General features: G+C 38.4%; 1 protein-coding gene across 3 annotated transcripts in view; it reads right to left on the bottom strand.

Annotated features, from left to right (window-relative positions):
- Positions 1–724: 724 nt before the first annotated feature.
- The window catches only part of ccm2 (CCM2 scaffold protein), a 100,398-nt gene continuing 80,062 nt past the window's right edge, over positions 725–21,060 (bottom strand). For all 3 annotated transcript variants that reach the window (XM_073057172.1, XM_073057174.1, XM_073057173.1), the window contains 3 exons: positions 11,125–11,254; positions 9,484–9,622; positions 725–4,409 (listed from right to left, as the gene is read on the bottom strand). In XM_073057172.1, coding sequence (XP_072913273.1) covers positions 4,129–4,409; positions 9,484–9,622; positions 11,125–11,254 — 550 coding nt within the window. In that variant the 3' untranslated portion in view covers positions 725–4,128. The remainder of the gene's footprint in view (positions 4,410–9,483; positions 9,623–11,124; positions 11,255–21,060) is intronic.

Here is a 21,060-nt window from a genome sequence, read left to right as displayed (position 1 = left end):
CTAGGATGTGGGTAAAACAAAATGATTTTCAATTGAAAGCTCAGAGCTACAGTATGCCTGCATTATGAACATTCATTCAAAAGGCTGGATATGCATTTCCTGCTCTTGCAATGGGAAGGCGAGTGGGTATTGGGTGATCTGCAACATCCAGGAGTACAGGCCCTTAAAGAATATTGAGAAGAGGTGAGTGAAGGTTTGATGGGAGTGTTACACAAACTAAAATAAATAGAACGCGAAGACAAGCATACCCTTAGTAACGTGACACAAGGAAAGCAGTGAGCATCCAGAATTGAATTTATCAATTGAAGGGAATCCTTGGCTAATCATGTTAGAAACTATTTCAAAGACGGCTATAAATATTGCTGACAATATGGTAATGTCAGAGAAAACAGAAGTTGAAAATTGTTCTTAAGAGGCCGAAGATGGTTGAAGCTAGTCAATGTGTATACTCTAGCCAGGAAGTAGCAGCACAGATAATGTATTCAAAAACATAATTAACACAAGACTGAGGCAAAATGTTCCATGCATTCCATGAAAAAAGAAACAGGTATTGGAGGGGCCACAACTTGTTCGCACAGAAATATCTTCATTTGGAAATGGGGAATAGAGTTCAGACAATTTATCAGTAGAATGGATCCAACTATCAAGATGGATTTTGTTTAGCTGCAGATAATTTTTGGACAGCTCAGATGCAGAATAACTATTCTCATAAAATTGCATATCACAAATTGCAAAGTGAAACCTTTTTAATCTTTGTCAGTGTACATGATATATTTGATTTATGACAACCTTCATCTCAGTTGTGAATGTGTGCAATTAATATCTGAACTGAAATGTAAAGCAATTACTGCAAAAACATCACACCAAAAACTATGCTATGGATGTACAATACACATCAATACTGACCATTAACACAAACTAAATCATGAGACAGAAAATTTAGAGGTAAGAATTCTTCTTTAAAATGGAGCAATGTTAACAACATGGATTAAAAATGTTTTAATAAAAGGCAAAATATGCAGTTGAAACAATTCCTACACAGGAATACTGCAAAGATGAAAAATTTATTAAAATAATTTGACATAAATAGACCCCAAAATAAATATGCATTTGATCTAAACTAGAATATAGCATTGCTATATGCTGAAAAGAATTATGCTCTCCATGGTCAGATAATTGTTTTTTACCTGAATATTGTGCTAAGTGGATAATGGATGTTGCAGCTAAATGCATAGGAAATAAAAGTTTGAATTAAGACATATTTGTATGCATCACTGACCAAAGTGTACATTTCAAAACAACTTAGTTTCTGGTGTCATCCAAAGGACATACCTTGCAATGACTGCAACTATAATACTGCTAATCTTGGAAACATCAAGAAAACTCAACTTCAGTTGCCAAGTCATCATACTTCTCTACAGTGGTTCCATTTCTAACTGGTAAAAAGTAAAATTACATGTAAAGCATCGCTTTGTAGCACATATTTCAAAACAAAAATTTGTGACATGGCTTTTATTTCTTCCTTGCCCACCAATTAATTGAATCGGGACATGTGTAGTAGATGTTTGCTGGAAAAATAAAAGAAAGCAACTGAATTACTGTAGCCCATGCAAAAGGGCTAAAACTGGCATGGAAGTAGATGTATGATCAAGCTATAATACAAATACCATGAGTGACTACAGAAAGGAGGTTTTGGTGAGTGCTATTATACTGCATTTCCATGATGCATATCTGGGTCAGAATCCTGAACTTAACTTTAAATTTCAGTACCATCAGACAATTCAGCTGACAGTGCACAAATAGACCAAATGTTTGATCCATGTAACTAATAACAGATTGCAGCACTTTTCAGTCAAATGGCCAATCATTCCCTCTATCATAGTTCAGTCTACAAATTGAAAACAATGGCTAAAACTTCATAAAACTACATGGGATTTGTTTAGTGCCTCATCAAGCTTAAAATTTAAACACAATGTATAAAAGATCATAACTTTTTAAGTACAGTTCTTATACATAAAGGACCAGTTTCTGTGACAGCAAATGATGGGTCAACTCCTCAGAACTGGCATTTTGGAATTTCTACCTATTTTTGATTGAAAACGCAAACCTCCAATGCAGCTGCCAATAATCAAGTACATTTTTACAGACTGCAATAAAGTATCTATGAGATAATTTGGCTGCTTACTTATCAGAAGGTTTTAGGTCAGGTCTTGCTGCAAAATTCTGGCCAATATAATTTGGCGAGTATTGTGCAAGTTTAAGATTACAAGTGATTTCAACCTCAATGTAGCCAAAGTAGTATCTCAATGTCATTTGATGAGGACAAAAACTAACTCTAATATTCTTAGAGTGGGCTATGTGCTTGATTACTCCTGTCACATCCCTCAACATTCCCTACATTTCCCTATATTTGCTGTCTTTCACTAAGACACAGCTGTACTTCCCCAATTCCTTTGCAAAATTTAATAGAAGGTGATTGCTGCAATTATACTGTACACCCCCCTCCACACACACATACACACACACACAGCTCAGACTTCCACTATCTTGGGTACATACGATTAATGTTTAACATCTAGACTGGGAAACAAAAATGCAGTTTACCAGAACAAATGTCACTGGCATTGAACTCAAAATTTTAAACATGACACTAATTATAGGACAGTAACTCCAAAAACAATTATACTGATATAGTAGCATATTGCAATTGAGCTTACAACTCAAGAATACAATTAAAATACTACTAAATGACTTCATGCCAAAACAACAGATGGGCTATTGAAACATCCACAACCAGTCCTTACAAGAAAGCAAGTGGCTCCAAGGACCATTATACTGGTTTTACTTGTAAAACCCATTAATTCAGATTGAGGTTTACTGGGATTACATGCTACACAAAGATTTCACACAGTCTGTCCACTGCACAATGTCACATACAATTAACAATACAATACATGCAATGGTATAAAATCCTGGAGGATTCCAATAAATAAATTTGTAGAATTAAAATGGGTGAAGGCATCATTCATATGCAATCTATATACAGCACCCAAAAGGACAACTATCCAAGTTTTAAAGTTACTATTTGCTGTAGTTTCATGACAAATTTATTCTTCACTTCAGTTTTCATTAGATGACAACAAAGCAGCATGTAACAGCAAAAATATTCAATTAAATCGGTCATGATTGAATAGTCGTTTTTAGAATGTCATTTTGACTTTTAAAAATATTTGCATTGGGTGTGCATAAATATACAGGACAGTTTAAAAAAGTATCAATATGCAGACACACCACTGTGGTGTACCCTATTATTTTTTTGTGTTGAAGAAAATGAATCCTAATGTAATATCACAATAACAATTTCCTTTTAAAAATCGGGAGATAAATATTGATATTGAAGGAAAATACACTTTTGCAGAAATTCTTAAAGCACCTGACTAGCAGCAGAATGCCAAGTCTACTGCAACATCCTGGCATCTCCCAAAAAAAATTAGCTAATTGAAGATTTTTAAAAAGTCATATGCACTAATGATAATGCATTGCAGCAGTGTGCAAGTACAAATCATTTTTCCCTTAATGGTACGCCAACTCTCTTGCATCTTCCCCAAGGAAATAATACATTACCTATTTTGGTCACACTCAGACAAATTTATAGTTACGTTTTATGTGCAGTCATATGCAGATGAAGTGTACAGTTTAAAAGCTGACACAGGGAGCATCTATCAAGCTGCATATATGCTATAGAGTAGGGACATTCAAATTGTTAGAGCGACAGGAGAAAAACTGGAATTCTGTCCAGAATGGTATTGAATCATCCCTGACATCACAGTATACTGTACTATGTAACCTTGTGCAGATGGGGTACAAAACCGTGTGATAGGACCAGGAAGGTCTTGCCCACTAGTGGAACAATCAAGCCTAACAACTACTGTTACAAAAAGGTTTGAATACAAATATGCAATATTATCTACAATAAAAAAGTTATATGGCATGATTTCATGTTCTTCATTTTGTAGAAATGTTTTAACAATTCATTTAAATATTCACATTGTAGTAAACTTCATTAACACATCTGTATAAGAAAGATGTCTTGAAGGCCATTAACAGGATGTGCAAATATTTCATTTTTCAAGATGAATCATGATCCATACTGCAACCAAGGGCCTCAATATCATGGCTAATGTCAGAGATCATTTTGTCCCATTCATCACCTTCGGAAGGCACTGATTGATCATCTGAGCCTGCAGTCGCTCCATTGCCATTGGTGGTTGAATTGGATGCATTACTTAAAGTCCTTCTGCATCGGCCAAAACTGTCTGTAATAATGCCCCGTCCATCTTTGACACCAATGGTTTCTAGAAAGTTTTCAAAGTGTAAGCTGTCTTTTTCTGGAATGAAAGGTCGGAGCCCTAGAAAACATAATGTGAGTATTTAAAAATAATTAAAATGCTGCCATCAGAAATTAAAACAATTTAGAGTAAATCAGAGCCTAATACCAGATGATTGGTTATTCTAAATACACCTGATTTATGGGAATTGATGGTTGCTCATAGTTTTTAATCATAAATAAATAAGCAATAAATATCTAGAACATGAAATAAAGAGTCCTTGAAAGTGAATCCATAGGTTGTGGGAACATTTCAATGATGGGGCAAATGAAATTGAGTAATGTTATCCCTTTTGGTTCAAGAGCCTGATGATCAAAGGGGTAATAACTGTTCCTGAATGTACTGGTATGAGTCCTGAGGCTCCTGGACTGTCTTACTGATGGTAGCACTGAGAAGAGACCATGTCCTGGGTGGTGGGGGGGTCACTGATGATGTATGCTGCTTTCCTGCAACATTTCATGTAGATGTGCTCAATAGTGGGGAGGGCTTTACTGTAATAGACTGAGCTGTATCTACTACTTTTTGTAGAATTTTCTGTTCAAGGGCAATGGTGTTTCCCTACCAGGCTGCAATGCAGTCAGTCAATATACTCTCCACTACACATCTATAGAAGTTTATCAAGGTTTTAGATGTCATGCCAAATCGAAGTAGAAATGTTGCTGTGCTTTCTTCATAATTGCACTTACGTACTAGGCCCAGGACTGGTCCTCCAAAGTAATAACACCAAGGTATCTGAAGTGCTGACTTCCTTCACCTCTAATCTTCTGATGAGAACTGTCTCATGGACCTCTGGTTTCTTTTTCCTGAAGTCAATAATCAGTTCCTTGGTCTTGCTGACATTGAGTAAGAGATTGTCGCTGTTATGGTACCACAGCCAGATTTTCAATCTCTTTCCTATATTCCTGACTTTTCACCACCTTTGTTTCAGCCTGCAACAGTGGGGCCATCAGCAAACTTGAATACGGTACTGGAGCTCTGCTTAACCAGTCTTAAGTGTAAAGCAAGTAAAGCAGGGGTCAAAGCACACAGTTTTGTGGTGCACATTTGTGCTGAAGGAAGATTGTGGAGATGTTGTTGTTAATCAAAACTGATTGGGGTTTGCAAGCAAGGAAATCAAGGATCAACTGCACAGGGACATATTGAGACCAATGTCTTGGAGCCTATTGATTAGTTTTGAGGGGATGATGGTATTGAATTCTAAACTGTAGTGGATAAAGAGCATCCTGATGCATCTTGGCTTTGCAAATGTTCCAGCGTTGAGTGAAGAGCCAATAAGACCATAAGACAAAGGAGCAGAAGTCGGCCATTCAGCCCATTGAGTCTGATCCGCCATTTCATCATGAGCTGATCCAATCTCCCCTTTAGTCCCATTCCCCTGCCTTCTCACCATAACCTTTCATGCCCTGACTACTCAGATACCTATTAATCTCTGCCTTAAATGCACCCAATGACTTAGCCTCCACTGCCACCCGTGGCAACAAGTTCCATAGATTTACCACCCTCTGGCTAAAAATTTTTTTCGCATCTCTGTTCTGAATGGGCGCCCTGCAATCCTCAAGTCATGTCCGCTCGTACTAGACTCCTCCACCATGGGAAACAACTTGGCCACATCCACTCTGTCCATGCCTTTCAACATTCGAAATGTTTCTATGAGGTCCCTCCTCATTCTTCTAAACTCCAAGGAGTACAGTCCAAGAGTGGTCAAACGTTCCTCATATGTTAACCCTCTCATTCCCAGAATCAATCTAGTGAATCTTCTCTGAACCCTCTCCAGCGTCAGCACATCTTTTCTTAAATAAGGAGCCCAAAACTGCACCCAGTATTCCAAGTGAGGTCTTAACAGCGCCTTATAGAGCCTCAACATCACATCCCTGCTCCTATACTCTATTCCTCTAGAAATGAATGCCAACATGGCATTCGCCTTCTTCACCACCGACTCAACCAGAAGGTTAACCTTAAGGGTATCCTGCACGAGGACTCCAATGTCCCGTTACATCTCAGAAGTTTGAATTCTCCCTCCATTTAAATAATAGTCTGCCCATTTATTTCTTCTACCAAAGTGCATGACCGTACACTTTCCAACATTGTAATTCATTTGCCACTTCTTTGCCCATTCCCCCAATCTATCCAAGTCTCTCTGCAGACTCTGTTTCCTCAGCACTACCGGCCCCTCCACCTATCTTTGTATCATCAGCAAACTTAGCCACAAAGCCATCTATTCCATAATCCAAATCGTTGATATACAACGTAAAAAGCGGCCCTAAAACGGACCCCTGTGGAACACCACTGGTAACCGGCAGTCAACCAGAATGGGATCCCTTTAGTCCCACTCTGTTTACTGCCAATCAGCCAACGCTCTATCCACGTATGTAACTTTCCCGTAATTCCATGGGTTCTTATCTTGTTTCGCAGCCTCATGTGTGCAACCTTGTCAAAGGCCTTCTGAAAATCCAAATACACAACATCCACTGCATCTCTCTTGTCTAGCCAACTTGTAATTTTCTCAAAAAATTGCACTAGGTTTGTCAGGCAGGATTTTCCTTTAAGGAAACCATGCTGAGTTCTGCCGATCTTGTCATATGCCTCCAGGTACTCCGTAACCTCATCCTTGACAATCGACTCCAACAACTTCCCAACCTCCGATGTCAAGCTAACAGGTCCATAATTTCCTTTTTGCTTCCTTGCCCCCTTCTTAAATAGCAGAGTGACATTTGCAATCTTCCAATCCACCGGAACCAGGCTAGAATCTATAGACTTTTGAAAGATCATTGCTAATGTCTCCGCAATCTCCACTGCTACTTCCTTCAGAACATGAAGGTGCATTCCATCTGGTCCAGGAGATTTATCTACCCTTGGACTATTCAGCTTCCTGAGTACTTTCTCTGTTGTAATTGTGACTGCACATATTTCCCTTCCCTGACACCCTTGAATGTCCGAAATATTGCTGATGTCTTCCTCAGTAAAGACTGATGCAAAATACTCATTCAGTTCCTCCGCCATCTCCTTATCTCTTGTTACAATTTCTCCAGCATAATTTTCTATCGGTCCTATATCTACTCTCACCTGTCTTTTACTCCTTTATATACTTGAAAAAGCTTTTAATATCCTCTTTGATACTATTTGCTAGCTTCCTTTCATAGTAGGCAGGTGAGAAGAAGTGAAAGTTCAGAGTGGGGAATGGGGCGGGGGGGGGGGGGGAGGAGAATCATGTTCACTGGAAGGAGAAATCGATACTTATACCATCAAGTGGAATATAAAGTGTAGCTCCTCCACTCTGAGGGTGGCCTTGACGGCGCAAGAGGAGGCCATAGAATCAACACAGCGGAGCAGGAATTGGAACTAAAATATTTTGTCATAATCTGCTTGTGGCAGATGGTGCAAAAGTGTTTGATGAAGCAGTCACCCAATTTATGGCGAGTCTCACCTATGTAAAAGAGGCAGCCTTGGGAGCACTGGACACAATAGACAACGCCAACAGCTTCACAGGTGAAGTGTAGCCTCACTGCAAGGACCATTTAAGGCCCTGAATGGAGGTGAGGGAGTTGGTGTATGGGCAGGTATAGAACTTTGCCACTTGCAGGGATAAGTGCCTGGAGGGAAATTAGTGGAGAGGGATGAATGGACACAGGAATCGTGGAGGAAGCTATTCCTGCAGAAAGCTGAGGGTGGGGAGAGATAAAGATAAGTTTAGTGGTAGGGTCCCTTTGGAGATGGTGGATCTATATGGGAAATTTATGGGAAATGGAGGCAAGGGCAGCATCAATAGCTCCGTTCTTTAAAGGAGGGGGACATCTCTGATGTCCTGAAGTGGAAAGGCACGTCCTGAGAACAGATGCAATAGAGACGAAGAAACTGGGAAAGGGGAATATCATTTTAGCAGGAGATAGGGTGGGAAGAGGTAGAATCCAGATAACTATGGTAATCAGTAGGTTTATAAAAGATGTCGGTTGACAGTTTGCACTCTAGTGAATTTAAGGGCAAGGTTGAAATTAGAGGCAAAATTGATGAAATTGACGAGCTCAGCATGGGTGCATGAAGCAGTGCCAATGCAGATGTCAATGTAGCGAAGGAACAGGTGGGTAGCATACCCAGGGAAGTCTTTGAACACAGAATGTTCTACATAGCTGAAGAGGCAGGCATAGCTGGGCCCCATGTGTATACTCATGACTACCCCTCAGGTTTGAAGTAAGTGGGAGGAGCCAAAGGAAAAATTGTTCACGGTGATCACCTTCAAAAGGCGATGCTTCAAAAAGGTAGCATCCATCATTAAGAACCCGCAGCACCCAGAACATGCCGCCTTCTCAATGCTACCATCAAGGTGGTGGTGCTGGAGTCTGAAGAGACACATTCAATATTTCAGGAACAGCTTCTTTTGCTCGACCATCAGATTTCTAAATGGATAATGAACTCATATGCACCTCCTCACCTTTCCTTCTCTTTCTGCGCTATTTATTTTATATTGCAATTTATAGTTTTTATCATCACGTATAGTAATACCACGGCTGCAAAACAACAAATTTCACAATATTTGCCAGTGATATTAAACCTGATTCTGATTGTGTTTCCATTGAAAAAAAATACTAATGCCAGTCTTAGGTAGTAACAGAGAAAAGTGGAGACTCTTTCCAGTAACAGAGGGCCCAAAATCAAAATAAGACAAATCAATAAATAAGCACAGTTAACAGATAATATAGCAGCTCTAAGTTAGAAATGTAGTGCATTGTTAAAATCATTAAGATGCAATTTATGAAAATTTGAAGGCATAGGAATTAGTTAATCTTCATAATCAAGCAACATATTCAGTATCAGTTTAAAGGTTAGTTTTGCAGAAAAGCTGCAGTAACAAAGCTCCTTCATAGATCGAAAACAATATACCCACCAAAAGCAAGTATATTTGCAATATCTGATCATAGTCTAACCCCCTCATCTCTGGAATCAACCTGGTGAACCTCCTCTGCGAGGCCCTTTAAGAGCTAAATCAGAAAACTACTGATAAAGGGCTGCGGAAATTTGTAACTTAATAGATGCTACATCAACTGAAACTTTCAAGCTTTAGAAAACCTCAAATAATCCTGGAATTTAATCAGTAACCTACCAAGTAATAGAAATTTTCTACCATCACCGTACAATTGTCGAAGACTAATGCAAAATTCATGAATTGAAGCACCATTTCGATATTCATGCAGAAGCGTAGCAAACTTTTGGATTTCTTCAGAAGTCAGCTTTGTTCTCAACTACAAAAACATAGTTCACAATTATTACAGTAATGGATTAGAGTTAACAATCAGAAGCAATCTGAGTAAATGCTATTCTAATACTATACAATACATCTTCACAAAGAATTAGGCAATAAAGAGGTTTTACATAATTCACAGCAACTTAATTCTCAAGTCCATAATCATATATGCAGGTAACTATCAGGTTGTTCCTGAACATATTACTTGAATCTGCTGTATTTCTTACCAAGCTGTCAAATTTTTAATGACAGAATTTAATAAAAGAATGACAGCTGATCTAGTGTCACCCTTGAACATTCACCAGATCATCTGTTTCCCCTTTATTGCAAAATTGTGCAGCTAACAGTTTAGGATAGCAACAGAAATGAAATCCAGACTACAGCGTGCTGTTGAAGCTACAATTAAAACTCCTGTACATCTATTTACATCGATATTTTTAAACATTTGTAAATTCCACACAATGTTAAATATTTCAAGTAAATTTTACAAAATAAAACAGTATTTTGGGTAGTGAATAAAACTATGAATGCCTTTCAACCTGGAGTTTACAGAGTGGAGATCTGCTACCAAATGGTACTTTCTTATAATTATAAAATTAGAGAAAATATGGGGGTGGGTAGTGATATTTTTCAATCTAGAAAACCAAGGACTTTAAAACTTATAATTTGCTTCAATGTTGATTGAAAGAACAATCAAACTTCTGACCTACTGCCAAAGGTCAAATTTATCAATTAGCTGCAGCGTAAATTCTGGAATATCTGTGGTTGTTTGGTCACTATTTCAAAAGGTTGTGTATTTCCAAACTTTCTGCATTCCTACCCTCAAACTACCACCACCCTATGCACATCAACCCAACAGAAAATTAGTGTATATGGATTTCTTTAAATTAAATGTTCACCATGTTTTGCAAGTACAATAGCAGAACATGTAACAAATTTTTGAAATATTTGTACATAGCTACAGCCATTTGGTCAATATATCAAGAAAATTAATAATTTAAAAGTTTTGCTTTGTCAATGAAATTGCATTTTCAGTACATTTATGTGTACCCAATTGATAATTACAAATTGAGAGCTGTGGTTATACTCATGCTGTCAATAAAATGATTATTAAAAAAAAGGAGTTTTAAAGGGCTCAGATCACTTATGATTCATATCAATTTCTAGGATGATAGAGCCAATGTCTAGACAGCACTAGAAGTCAGAATTGAACCCAGATTGCAGGAGCTAAGCCAACAACTCAAATAGCTACAGCACTTTTCTGCACCCTGCTTACCTATACATATTCAAGACAAGCATTCCACGTTTATTTCTGTCAGGTATATTTCAGGGATGATATTCAATTTTAAGCATTTCTACTGGCCTTAACAGAGGTCAAGCACGAATAAAACAGAACTGAATAGAACTTTATTATCATTGCTGAAGACAATGAGATTATGGATTACAAAGTGAGATTACAATGAAAAAGCCTGTGTTCTGATGCTTCGAACAGTAACTTACTGTCATCATATAATCCTGCAGGAGTTCAGCTGCAGAAGCACTCAGTTCACTTTCACTGACATTTTTTATCTGAGGAGATGGTAGAGTTGAAGATGGTGAATTTCCTCCAGTATCAGATCCCTGAAAAGACCTGCAGGAACAAAAGAAAATAATTTAACTCTATGCAAGTTGCAACAGCCAAAAGTAATCAACTCAGAAATTAATTTATATATTGAATGTTACATTTGATAATGCAAAGCGAATATTGTTACGTATTCGGGCAACAATAATATAGATGAGTTAGGCAAGGGGTTTATAACGAATAACACGTTTATTAAACACAGATAACAAACCCCCTTCAAAAGTAAACAAACCCAAACAATGACCCGAAACCAGCTGCTGGCAGCTGAATCAAACAGTTCTTAATAGCGTTGCAGTCCCAAACAGTCTTTAAAGCAGTATTGAAAAGAACTCAGTTCTCTAAAGCGAATTGCCGAATGAAAACAGTTCAAAGAACAATATGCCGACAGTTCAACAGCTCACGGTACTTTTAAAAGGAGAGACTTTTTAAAGCGATGTAAATTCTCTTCCACGTCGATGTCCTTCGATTCCCAGCGTCGAACTCCCACGTCGAATTTTATTAAATATAACAGCTTAAAGTGACTGACCTTCCTTCCACAATATTCTCAATCTCCCGCTTTTTCCCGCGGAGACTATCGTGAGAATAGTAAACGAAATCCTTCCGAATGAGGATCACACAAGGTCGAAGTCAATCCATCGAAAATCGATTCTTCTCGATTTGTCTTCCAAACTTCACTCTCCATCAGCAAAGAAACCGTTGGCTCTGACCTTTTAAACTTTGGGCATTATATAAAACTTCATTTTTAACTAAACTGCATCATCACATTAAATCACGCAGCAACATGAAGTCATCTTGGCAAATCCTGCCACGAACTGCCCCACCTGACAGGGTGGGTCTTCCTTTTATACCCTGTAGAAAAAACCTGTCACATGACCTCTACTGGCGGGAAAATGACATCACTCCACCATCACAAAACCATTACCTCATGTCCAGTATAACTTCAACCCCAGTCACGTGACAAGGGTACCACTGTCACGTGTCACGGGTACGTAACACCTCCCTCCAAAAAAAAACATTTTTGGTCTGACAAGAACAAAAATTTTAATAATCACTTACAAGAAAAACAAATGTATAAATTATATAACATACACAATATACAATACAGTAGGAGTGTTACAATAAAAAAAAACACTCCAAAAAAAAAACATTGTACATTCAACATCGAGATAGACAATCAGCAACCACATTATCTCTACCTTTAATATGAGTTATCACAATATTGTACTCTTGTAACATCAAACTCCAATTTAACAATCTTCTGTTTTTGTTTTTCATCTTACTCAGAAAAACTAACGGATTATGATCAGTGTAAACAATAAGTGGTTTTTGAGTTGTACCAACATATACCTCAAAATATTCCAAAGCTAAAACAAGAGATAACAATTCTTTCTCTATTGTTGAATAGTTTCTTTGATGCTTATTAAATTTCTTAGAAAAGTAAGCTACTGGATGATCAACCTCATCACCCTCATTCCTCTGCATCAATACTGCTCCCGCAGCTTCATCACTAGCATCCACAGCTAATGAAAAAGGTTTTTCAAAGTCAGGTGCCTTAAGCACAGGTTGTTCACATATCATTGTTTTCAATTTTTCAAATGCTTCCTGACAAAACACTGTCCATACAAACTTTACATTCTTCTGCAGAAGATTAGTTAATGGAAGGGCAACATTAGCAAAATTCTTACAAAATTTTCGATAATATCCTACCATTCCCAAAAACCTTCTGAGAGTTTTTTTCCCTGTCGGAGTGGGAATTTCCAAAATTGCCTGAACTTTTGCCTGAACAGGAGCTACCTTACCTTGACCCACAACATAACCAAGGTAAGTCACAGTAGCATGTCCAAATTCACTCTTGGCTAAATTAATAGTCAAGTTAGCTTTTGAAAGCTTTTCAAACAATTTCTCCACCGCAATAATGTGTGCTTCCCAAGTATCATTTCCTGTCACTAAATCATCAATATAAGCATCAGTATCTTTCAAACCCTGAATTACAGAATTAATCATCCTCTGAAAAGTACCTGGGGCATTCTTCATCCCAAATGGAAGAACATTATACTCATATAACCCAGATGGAGTTACAAATGCAGAAATCTCTCTACCTCTGTCCGTTAGTGGAACACACCAATACCCTTTCAATAAATCAATCTTTGTAAGGAACTTTGCTTTTCCAACTTTATCTACACAATCATCTACTCTAGGAATTGGATATGCATCTGTTTTCGTTACAGCATTCACCTTCCTATAGTCCGTACAAAACCTAATACTACCATCAGGTTTTGGCACCATAACACATGGCGAACTCCAATTCGAGTTAGAATGTCTAATAATATCATTCTCTAACATGTATTCAATTTCTTTCTCAGCAAGTTCACACTTTTCCATGTTCATCCTATATGGATGTTGTTTAATAGGTTTGGCATCTCCAACATCTACATCATGTGAAGCTATAGTAGTCCTTCTCGGAACATCTGGAAACAAATCCTTATACTTAAAAATCAATTCCTTCATCTGTTGTTTCTGCTCTAGCTGTAAATGTGCTAATTTCTCATCCATATTTTCCAAAATAGTCGAATTAGGTAACCTAACAGAAACAATGTTAGATTTAGAATGAAAGTCAGATGAATCATCTATCATGTTCCCAGTTAAATCCAACTCATTCTCCCTAACCACAACAGTCACAGTATCAGATTGTTTCTCAAAATATGGTTTAATCATATTTATGTGGCAAAGTTGTGTTGACCTTCTACGATCTGGAGTTTTTATTACATAATCCACATCATTAACTCTAGACACAATTTCATAAGGTCCATGAAATCTAGCTTGTAAAGGATTTGTCTGCACTGGGAAAAGAACCAACACCTTATCTCCAGGCTTAAACATCCTCATCCTAGCTTCCTTATCATACCAAGTCTTCATTTTCTCCTGAGCCAACTTCAAATTTTCCTTGGCTAAGCTACAAGCTTTATGTAACCTGTCCTTAAATTTCAAAACATAGTCCAACAAATTAGTATGCACTTCCTTACTAATCCATTGTTCCTTCAATAAAGCTAAAGGTCCTCTAACTCTATGCCCAAACACAAGTTCAAATGGACTAAACCCTAAAGATTCCTGTACCGATTCCCTTACTGCAAATAAAAGTAAGTTTATACTCTCATCCCAGTCACTTTCATTCTCCACACAATATGTCCTAATCATATTCTTGAGAGTAGAATGAAACCTCTCCAAGGCACCTTGCGATTCTGGATGGTATGCAGACGAAGTAATTTGCTTAGCTCCCAATTTATAAACTATCTGTTGAAACAATCCAGACATAAAATTACTACCTTGATCAGTTTGTATTTCCTTAGGCAATCCAAAATAAGTAAAGAATTTTATAAGAGCCTTCGTCACAGTTTTAGCTTTTATATTCCTAAGTGGTACTGCCTCTGGAAACCTAGACGAAGTACACATGATAGTCAACAAATACTGATAACCAGTTTTTGTCTTTGGTAATGGACCAACACAATCTACAATAACTTTAGAAAACGGTTCACCAAATGCTGGAATAGGTTGTAATGGAGCTACTGGTGTAACCTGATTTGGTTTACCCACAATTTGACAAGTATGGCACGTCTTACAAAACATCGCCACATCTTTTCTTAAACCAGGCCAGTAAAAATGTTTTAAAATCTTGTCCACAGTTTTCCTTACCCCTTGATGTCCACCTAAAGGCACACTATGAGCTAAAGTCAAAATCTCATTCCGAAAAACTTTAGGAACAACCACCTGGTAAACAACATTCCATTCCTCACTTGCAGGAATTGTAGGCGACCTCCACTTCCTCATCAACACTCCTTTTTCCAAGTAATATCCTACTGACACCTTCTCAATTTCACTACCTAATAAAGCTTGTTCCCTTAATTTTACAATCTCAGGATCTCTATTCTGCTCTGCTATCATCTCCTTCCGAGACAAAGATAAATCTTCATAGTCAGACTTACTCCCAGAATCTTGTTCAAACAACGAAGGTAAGAAAGTTTCTGACACATCCTCAAAACTCAAATCCTGAGTTGAACAGTCATGAGTAACAACCTCATTCTGCACATCAATTTTTTTAGCCATTGCTCTAGTCACAACACAAGAAGAATCTGTGTTAGAATTCACCTCAGGTACCTCTGACTCCATTGTCAAATGCACTTCAGGAAAAACTTGTCCACCTGCCAAGTCATTACCTAACAATAAAGAAATACCCCTCACAGGTAAGCTATGCTGTAATCCTACCTTAACAAATCCTGTAACTAACCCTGACTTTAAATTTACTTCATGTAAACGTACAGGCATAAAATCACTTCCAACACCTCTTATGTAATTTACCTCACCAGTATCACTCTCTTCATTAAACTTCAACACACTATCTAACATCAGTGATTGAGAAGCTCCAGTATCCCTAAGAATTTTTATTGGCACCAGAGTAGATCCTCCTTTCAAGGATACAAACCCTTCAGTTATAAAATGATCATATCCCTTTCTAACTTTGTCAGACTCTAACAAATCCTCATTTGTGTTTACCAAACCCTGTAACTTTACAGGTGCTTTAGTATGTTGCACACAAGCATCTGGAACTGCTTCCTTCTCTTTCTTTTTCAATTTGAAACAGTTAGCTATTACATGGCCAGGCTTCTTACAATAGTTACAAATAAGACCAAACTGTCTTTCCTTCACAGGTTTTCCTTCCTCCTTACCTCTCTCATTAACCTCTAATTTAATTTCTGATTTACCTTGAGTCTCCATATTATTTTTCCTCTTAAAAATTCTACCCTGAGGAAATTTATTCTTATGGATTAAAACATACTCATCAGCTAATCTAGCACAGTCCTGCAATTTATCAGTATCCCTCTCATTTAAGTAGGTCCTTACTTCAACAGGAATGCTTCTTTTAAATTCCTCCATTAAAATCAGCTCTTTCAAAGTCTCATAGTCCTCATTTACATTTTTAGAAGAAACCCATCTCTCAAAACACATAGCTTTATCATGGGCAAATTCCACATAAGTCTTTTCCACAGACTTCTTCAAACTCCTGAATCTTTCCCTGTACGCTTCTGGGACCAACTCATACGATTTGAGAATATTTTCTTTCACAATATCATAATCTAATGCTTGCGCAGCAGTTAAAGCTGTGTAAACGTGTCGTGCCTTGCCTTTGATTACACTCTGTAATAACACTGACCATTTATCTTTCGGCCACTCTGACATCCGAGCAATAGTTTCAAAATGTTGAAAATATCTCTCCACTTCTGTTTCACTAAATGGAGGGACCAATTTAATTTCTTGGCTAGCAACAAACGGTTTTCTAGAATCAGAAGACTGATTCTCAGACCTTAAATTCACCATTGCATATTCAAATTCTCTTTTCTTCTGCTCAGATTCCAATTTACACCTCTCTAACTCTGCTTTACTTTGTTCCAACCTCATTTGTTCAATTTGCAACTGCATCTCCAGATTACTTATTGGAAACGATTCTAAAATCGATTCTTCAAAATGACCCGAAGCCACAAAATGTGATGCGATCTTTCTCTGAATTACAGCTTTTGATGTAGTTTGCAAAATCCCTTTAAGATGTAACCGATTAGCAAGTTCAGAGACTTCAGTTTTTTTCGCCTTCGCTAACAAATCCGCGACTGGCGAATCCAGAAACTCATCAATATTCATCGTTGCCGAATACCACTCACAAGCCAAACAAACAAAAAGAAATCGAGCAATCCCCGTTACCAAAACACCGACTCAAAATTCAAAAAACTTATTAAACTTAAATAATTCAATCCCGAACGTAGCCCCCATAATTATGTTACGTATTCGGGCAACAATAATATAGATGAGTTAGGCAAGGGGTTTATAACGAATAACACGTTTATTAAACACAGATAACAAACCCCCTTCAAAAGTAAACAAACCCAAACAATGACCCGAAACCAGCTGCTGGCAGCTGAATCAAACAGTTCTTAATAGCGTTGCAGTCCCAAACAGTCTTTAAAGCAGTATTGAAAAGAACTCAGTTCTCTAAAGCGAATTGCCGAATGAAAACAGTTCAAAGAACAATATGCCGACAGTTCAACAGCTCACGGTACTTTTAAAAGGAGAGACTTTTTAAAGCGATGTAAATTCTCTTCCACGTCGATGTCCTTCGATTCCCAGCGTCGAACTCCCACGTCGAATTTTATTAAATATAACAGCTTAAAGTGACTGACCTTCCTTCCACAATATTCTCAATCTCCCGCTTTTTCCCGCGGAGACTATCGTGAGAATAGTAAACGAAATCCTTCCGAATGAGGATCACACAAGGTCGAAGTCAATCCATCGAAAATCGATTCTTCTCGATTTGTCTTCCAAACTTCACTCTCCATCAGCAAAGAAACCGTTGGCTCTGACCTTTTAAACTTTAGGCATTATATAAAACTTCATTTTTAACTAAACTGCATCATCACATTAAATCACGCAGCAACATGAAGTCATCTTGGCAAATCCTGCCACGAACTGCCCCACCTGACAGGGTGGGTCTTCCTTTTATACCCTGTAGAAAAAACCTGTCACATGACCTCTACTGGCGGGAAAATGACATCACTCCACCATCACAAAACCATTACCTCATGTCCAGTATAACTTCAACCCCAGTCACGTGACAAGGGTACCACTGTCACGTGTCACGGGTACGTAACAATATTACCAATTTCTTCATTTATTTTCAACAAGATGCATACAATTGCATGGCTAGTATTTAGTGCCTGTTCTTAATTGCACACAGGACCCCAAGACAGGAGCAGAATTAGGCCAAGGCCATTCGACCCATCAAAACTGCTCTGCACTTGATCATGGCTGATTTAGTTACTTTCTCAATCCCATTTTCCCGCCTTCTCTCCATAACCTTTGATGTTCTTATCAAAAACCTATCAAAGTTCACCTTAGATACACCCAACAATTTGGCCTCAACAGCCATTTATAACAATGAATTCCACAGACTTGCTACTCTCAAGCGAGAAAGTCCTCATCTGCTCTACAGTGATGTTCTTCCATTCTAAGGCTGTGCTCTCTGGTGCTTTTATAAGGTAATGTAATGGGTGACAGAAAACGCACATTGTTTATAGAAACTATTCTACATAATTCACAAACACCTACACTGAGTTGTTGTGTTTACTTTAAGAAACTGTGTCTGATGACACCGTATAAGACAACTGCTTTTGGTTTGTTCGTAATGGAAGGAAAGGGCAGCAGCTTTTGTTGAGCACATAAAATGACTCTCACGTTTTATTCACAAAAAGTTGCTACAAAGGCATATGGTGTGTTGGCCTTCATTAACCGTGGGATTGAGTTCAAGAGCTATGAGGTAATGTTACAGCTATACAAGACCTTAGTTAGACGCCATTTGGAGGACTGTGTTCAGTTCTGGTCACATTACAGGAAGGATGTGGATACTATACAGAGAGTGCAGAGGAGATTTACAAGGATGTTGCCTGGATTGGAGAGCATGCCTCATGAAAATAGGTCGAGTGAACTTAGCCTTTTCTCCTTGGATCGACACACGATGAAAGGTGACCTGATAGAGGTGTATAAGATGATGAAAGGCATTGATCGTGTGGATAGTTAGAGGCTTTTTCCCCAGGGCTGAGATAGCTAACATGGGGGGGGGGGGGGGGGGGGGTCATAGTGTTAAGGTGCTTGGAAGTAGGTACAAGGGGGATATCAGATGTAAGTTTTCCCTACACAGAGAGTGGTGGGTGCATGGAATACATTATAAGAGACTTTTAGATCACTACATGGAGCTTAGAAAAATAGAGGGCTATGCGGTAAGGAAATTCTAGGCAGTTTCTAGAGTAGGTTACATGGCCAGCACAACATTGTGGGCCAAAGAGCCTGTAATGCGCTGAGATTTCTATGTTTCTAAAATCCTACACTAGACTGTCCTACAATTGGAAACATCCTCTGCACATGTACTCTATCTAGTCCTTTTGATATTTGGTAGGGATCAATGAGATCCCCCTCATTCTTCTAAACCCCAGCAAGTACAGGCCAAGAGCCGTCAAATGCATGTTATACTCTCATTCTCGGGTCCACTCTTGTGAACCTCCTCTGGACTTTCCCCAGTGCCAACATATCTTCTTAGACAGGGGGCCAAAAGCCGCTCAATGCTCCAATTCTGGTGTGACCACAATTACGCATTATTACGTCTTTGCTTTTATATTATAATACACTTGAAATGCATGCCAACATTGCATTTGCCTTCTTGACTACCGACTCAACCTGCAAGTAAACCTTTATGGAACCTTGCACTAGGATTCCGATGTCTCTCTGTAGTTCTCAGAGTTCACTCCCCACTTAGAAAATAGTCTATGCATTCTTTCTAGCAAAGTGCACAACCATATTCCTCCCTACAAAGCATTCCATTTGCCACTTCTTTGCCCATTCTCCTAATCTGTCAATGCTCTCTGCAGACTCAGCTTCCTTACCACGGTCTGCCTCTCCACCTATCTTTGTATTGTCCATAAACTTGGCCACACAGACATTAGCTAGATTATTAACCTATATGAAAAGTAGCACAACAAAACCAAACCCTGTGGAACACCATTTGTCACTCAAGGCCAAACAGAAATAGACCCCTATATTCCTACTCTTTGTTTTCTGTCAGCCAATTTTCTATCTATGCTAGGATCTTTCCTGAAATACCATGAGCTCTTATCTTGTTTAGCAGCCTCATGATCAGCACCTTGTCAAGAGCCTTCTGAAAATCCAAGTAAATCCACTGATTTACCTTTGACTATCCTACCTGTTATTTCCTCAAATAATCCCAACAGCTCTGTCAGGCAAGATTTCCCCTTATGGAAACCATGCTGACTTCAGCCTATTTTATTGTTTGATTCCGAGTACCCCGAAACCCCATCCTTAATAATCAACTCTAAAATCTTGGCAACCACTGAGGTCAGGATGACTAATCTATAATTTCCTGCCTTTTGCTTCCCTCCCTTCTAAAGACTGGAGTGTCATTTGCAATTTTCCAATTCTCCAGAACCATTCCAGGATCTAGTGGTTTTTGAAAATCACTAATAATGTCTCCACAATCTTTACAGCCACTTCTTTCAGAACCCTGGGGTGTCAGCACAAGGAGCTGGAGCTGAGCTGTCAAGGTAAACTGCTGTGGTCCTTTTTGTGAAGGAGCTCCCACAGAACTGCTAAGGAATTCCAGGTTTTAGCAAAAATATTTTAACACTTCACTAGATTTAAGTTATGGTGTGTGGAAAGCAGCAGGTGGCAGTATTTTCATGCTCCTCTTTCACTTCTCATTTTTAACAGCATAAGTAAAAGATTTGAGAGTCTGATAATTTAGTATACTTTATGAATGTACAGATTTTAGCCAATGGTGTACCAATACAGGAAGAAACAAATGAGGCGTGTAACAGCACGCCTTGGACTATGTTAGCTTTCAGTCAACGCATTTTATACCGTAAGACAGAGCAGAATTAGGCCATTTAGCCCAATGAGTCTGCTCCACCATTCCATCATGGCTGATTTATTATCCCTGTCAACCCCCATTCTTCTGCCTTTTCTCTGTAACCTCTGATGCCCTGACTAATCAAGAACCTATCAACCTCCACTTGAAATATACTCAATGATTTGGCCTCCACAGCCATCCGTGGCAATAAATTTCACAGATTCACTACTCACTGGCTAAAGAAATTCCTACTCATCTCTGTTCTAAATGGATGCCCCTCTATTCAGAGGCTCTACACTCTGGTCCTAGGCTCACCCACTATAGGAAACATTCACTCCATATCCACTCTATCTAGGTT

Source organism: Hemitrygon akajei, chromosome 9, assembly GCF_048418815.1.
Source record: "Hemitrygon akajei chromosome 9, sHemAka1.3, whole genome shotgun sequence".
In the NCBI taxonomy this organism is placed as follows: Eukaryota; Metazoa; Chordata; class Chondrichthyes; order Myliobatiformes; family Dasyatidae; genus Hemitrygon; species Hemitrygon akajei.
This window is presented reverse-complemented; position numbering and strand designations above follow the sequence as displayed.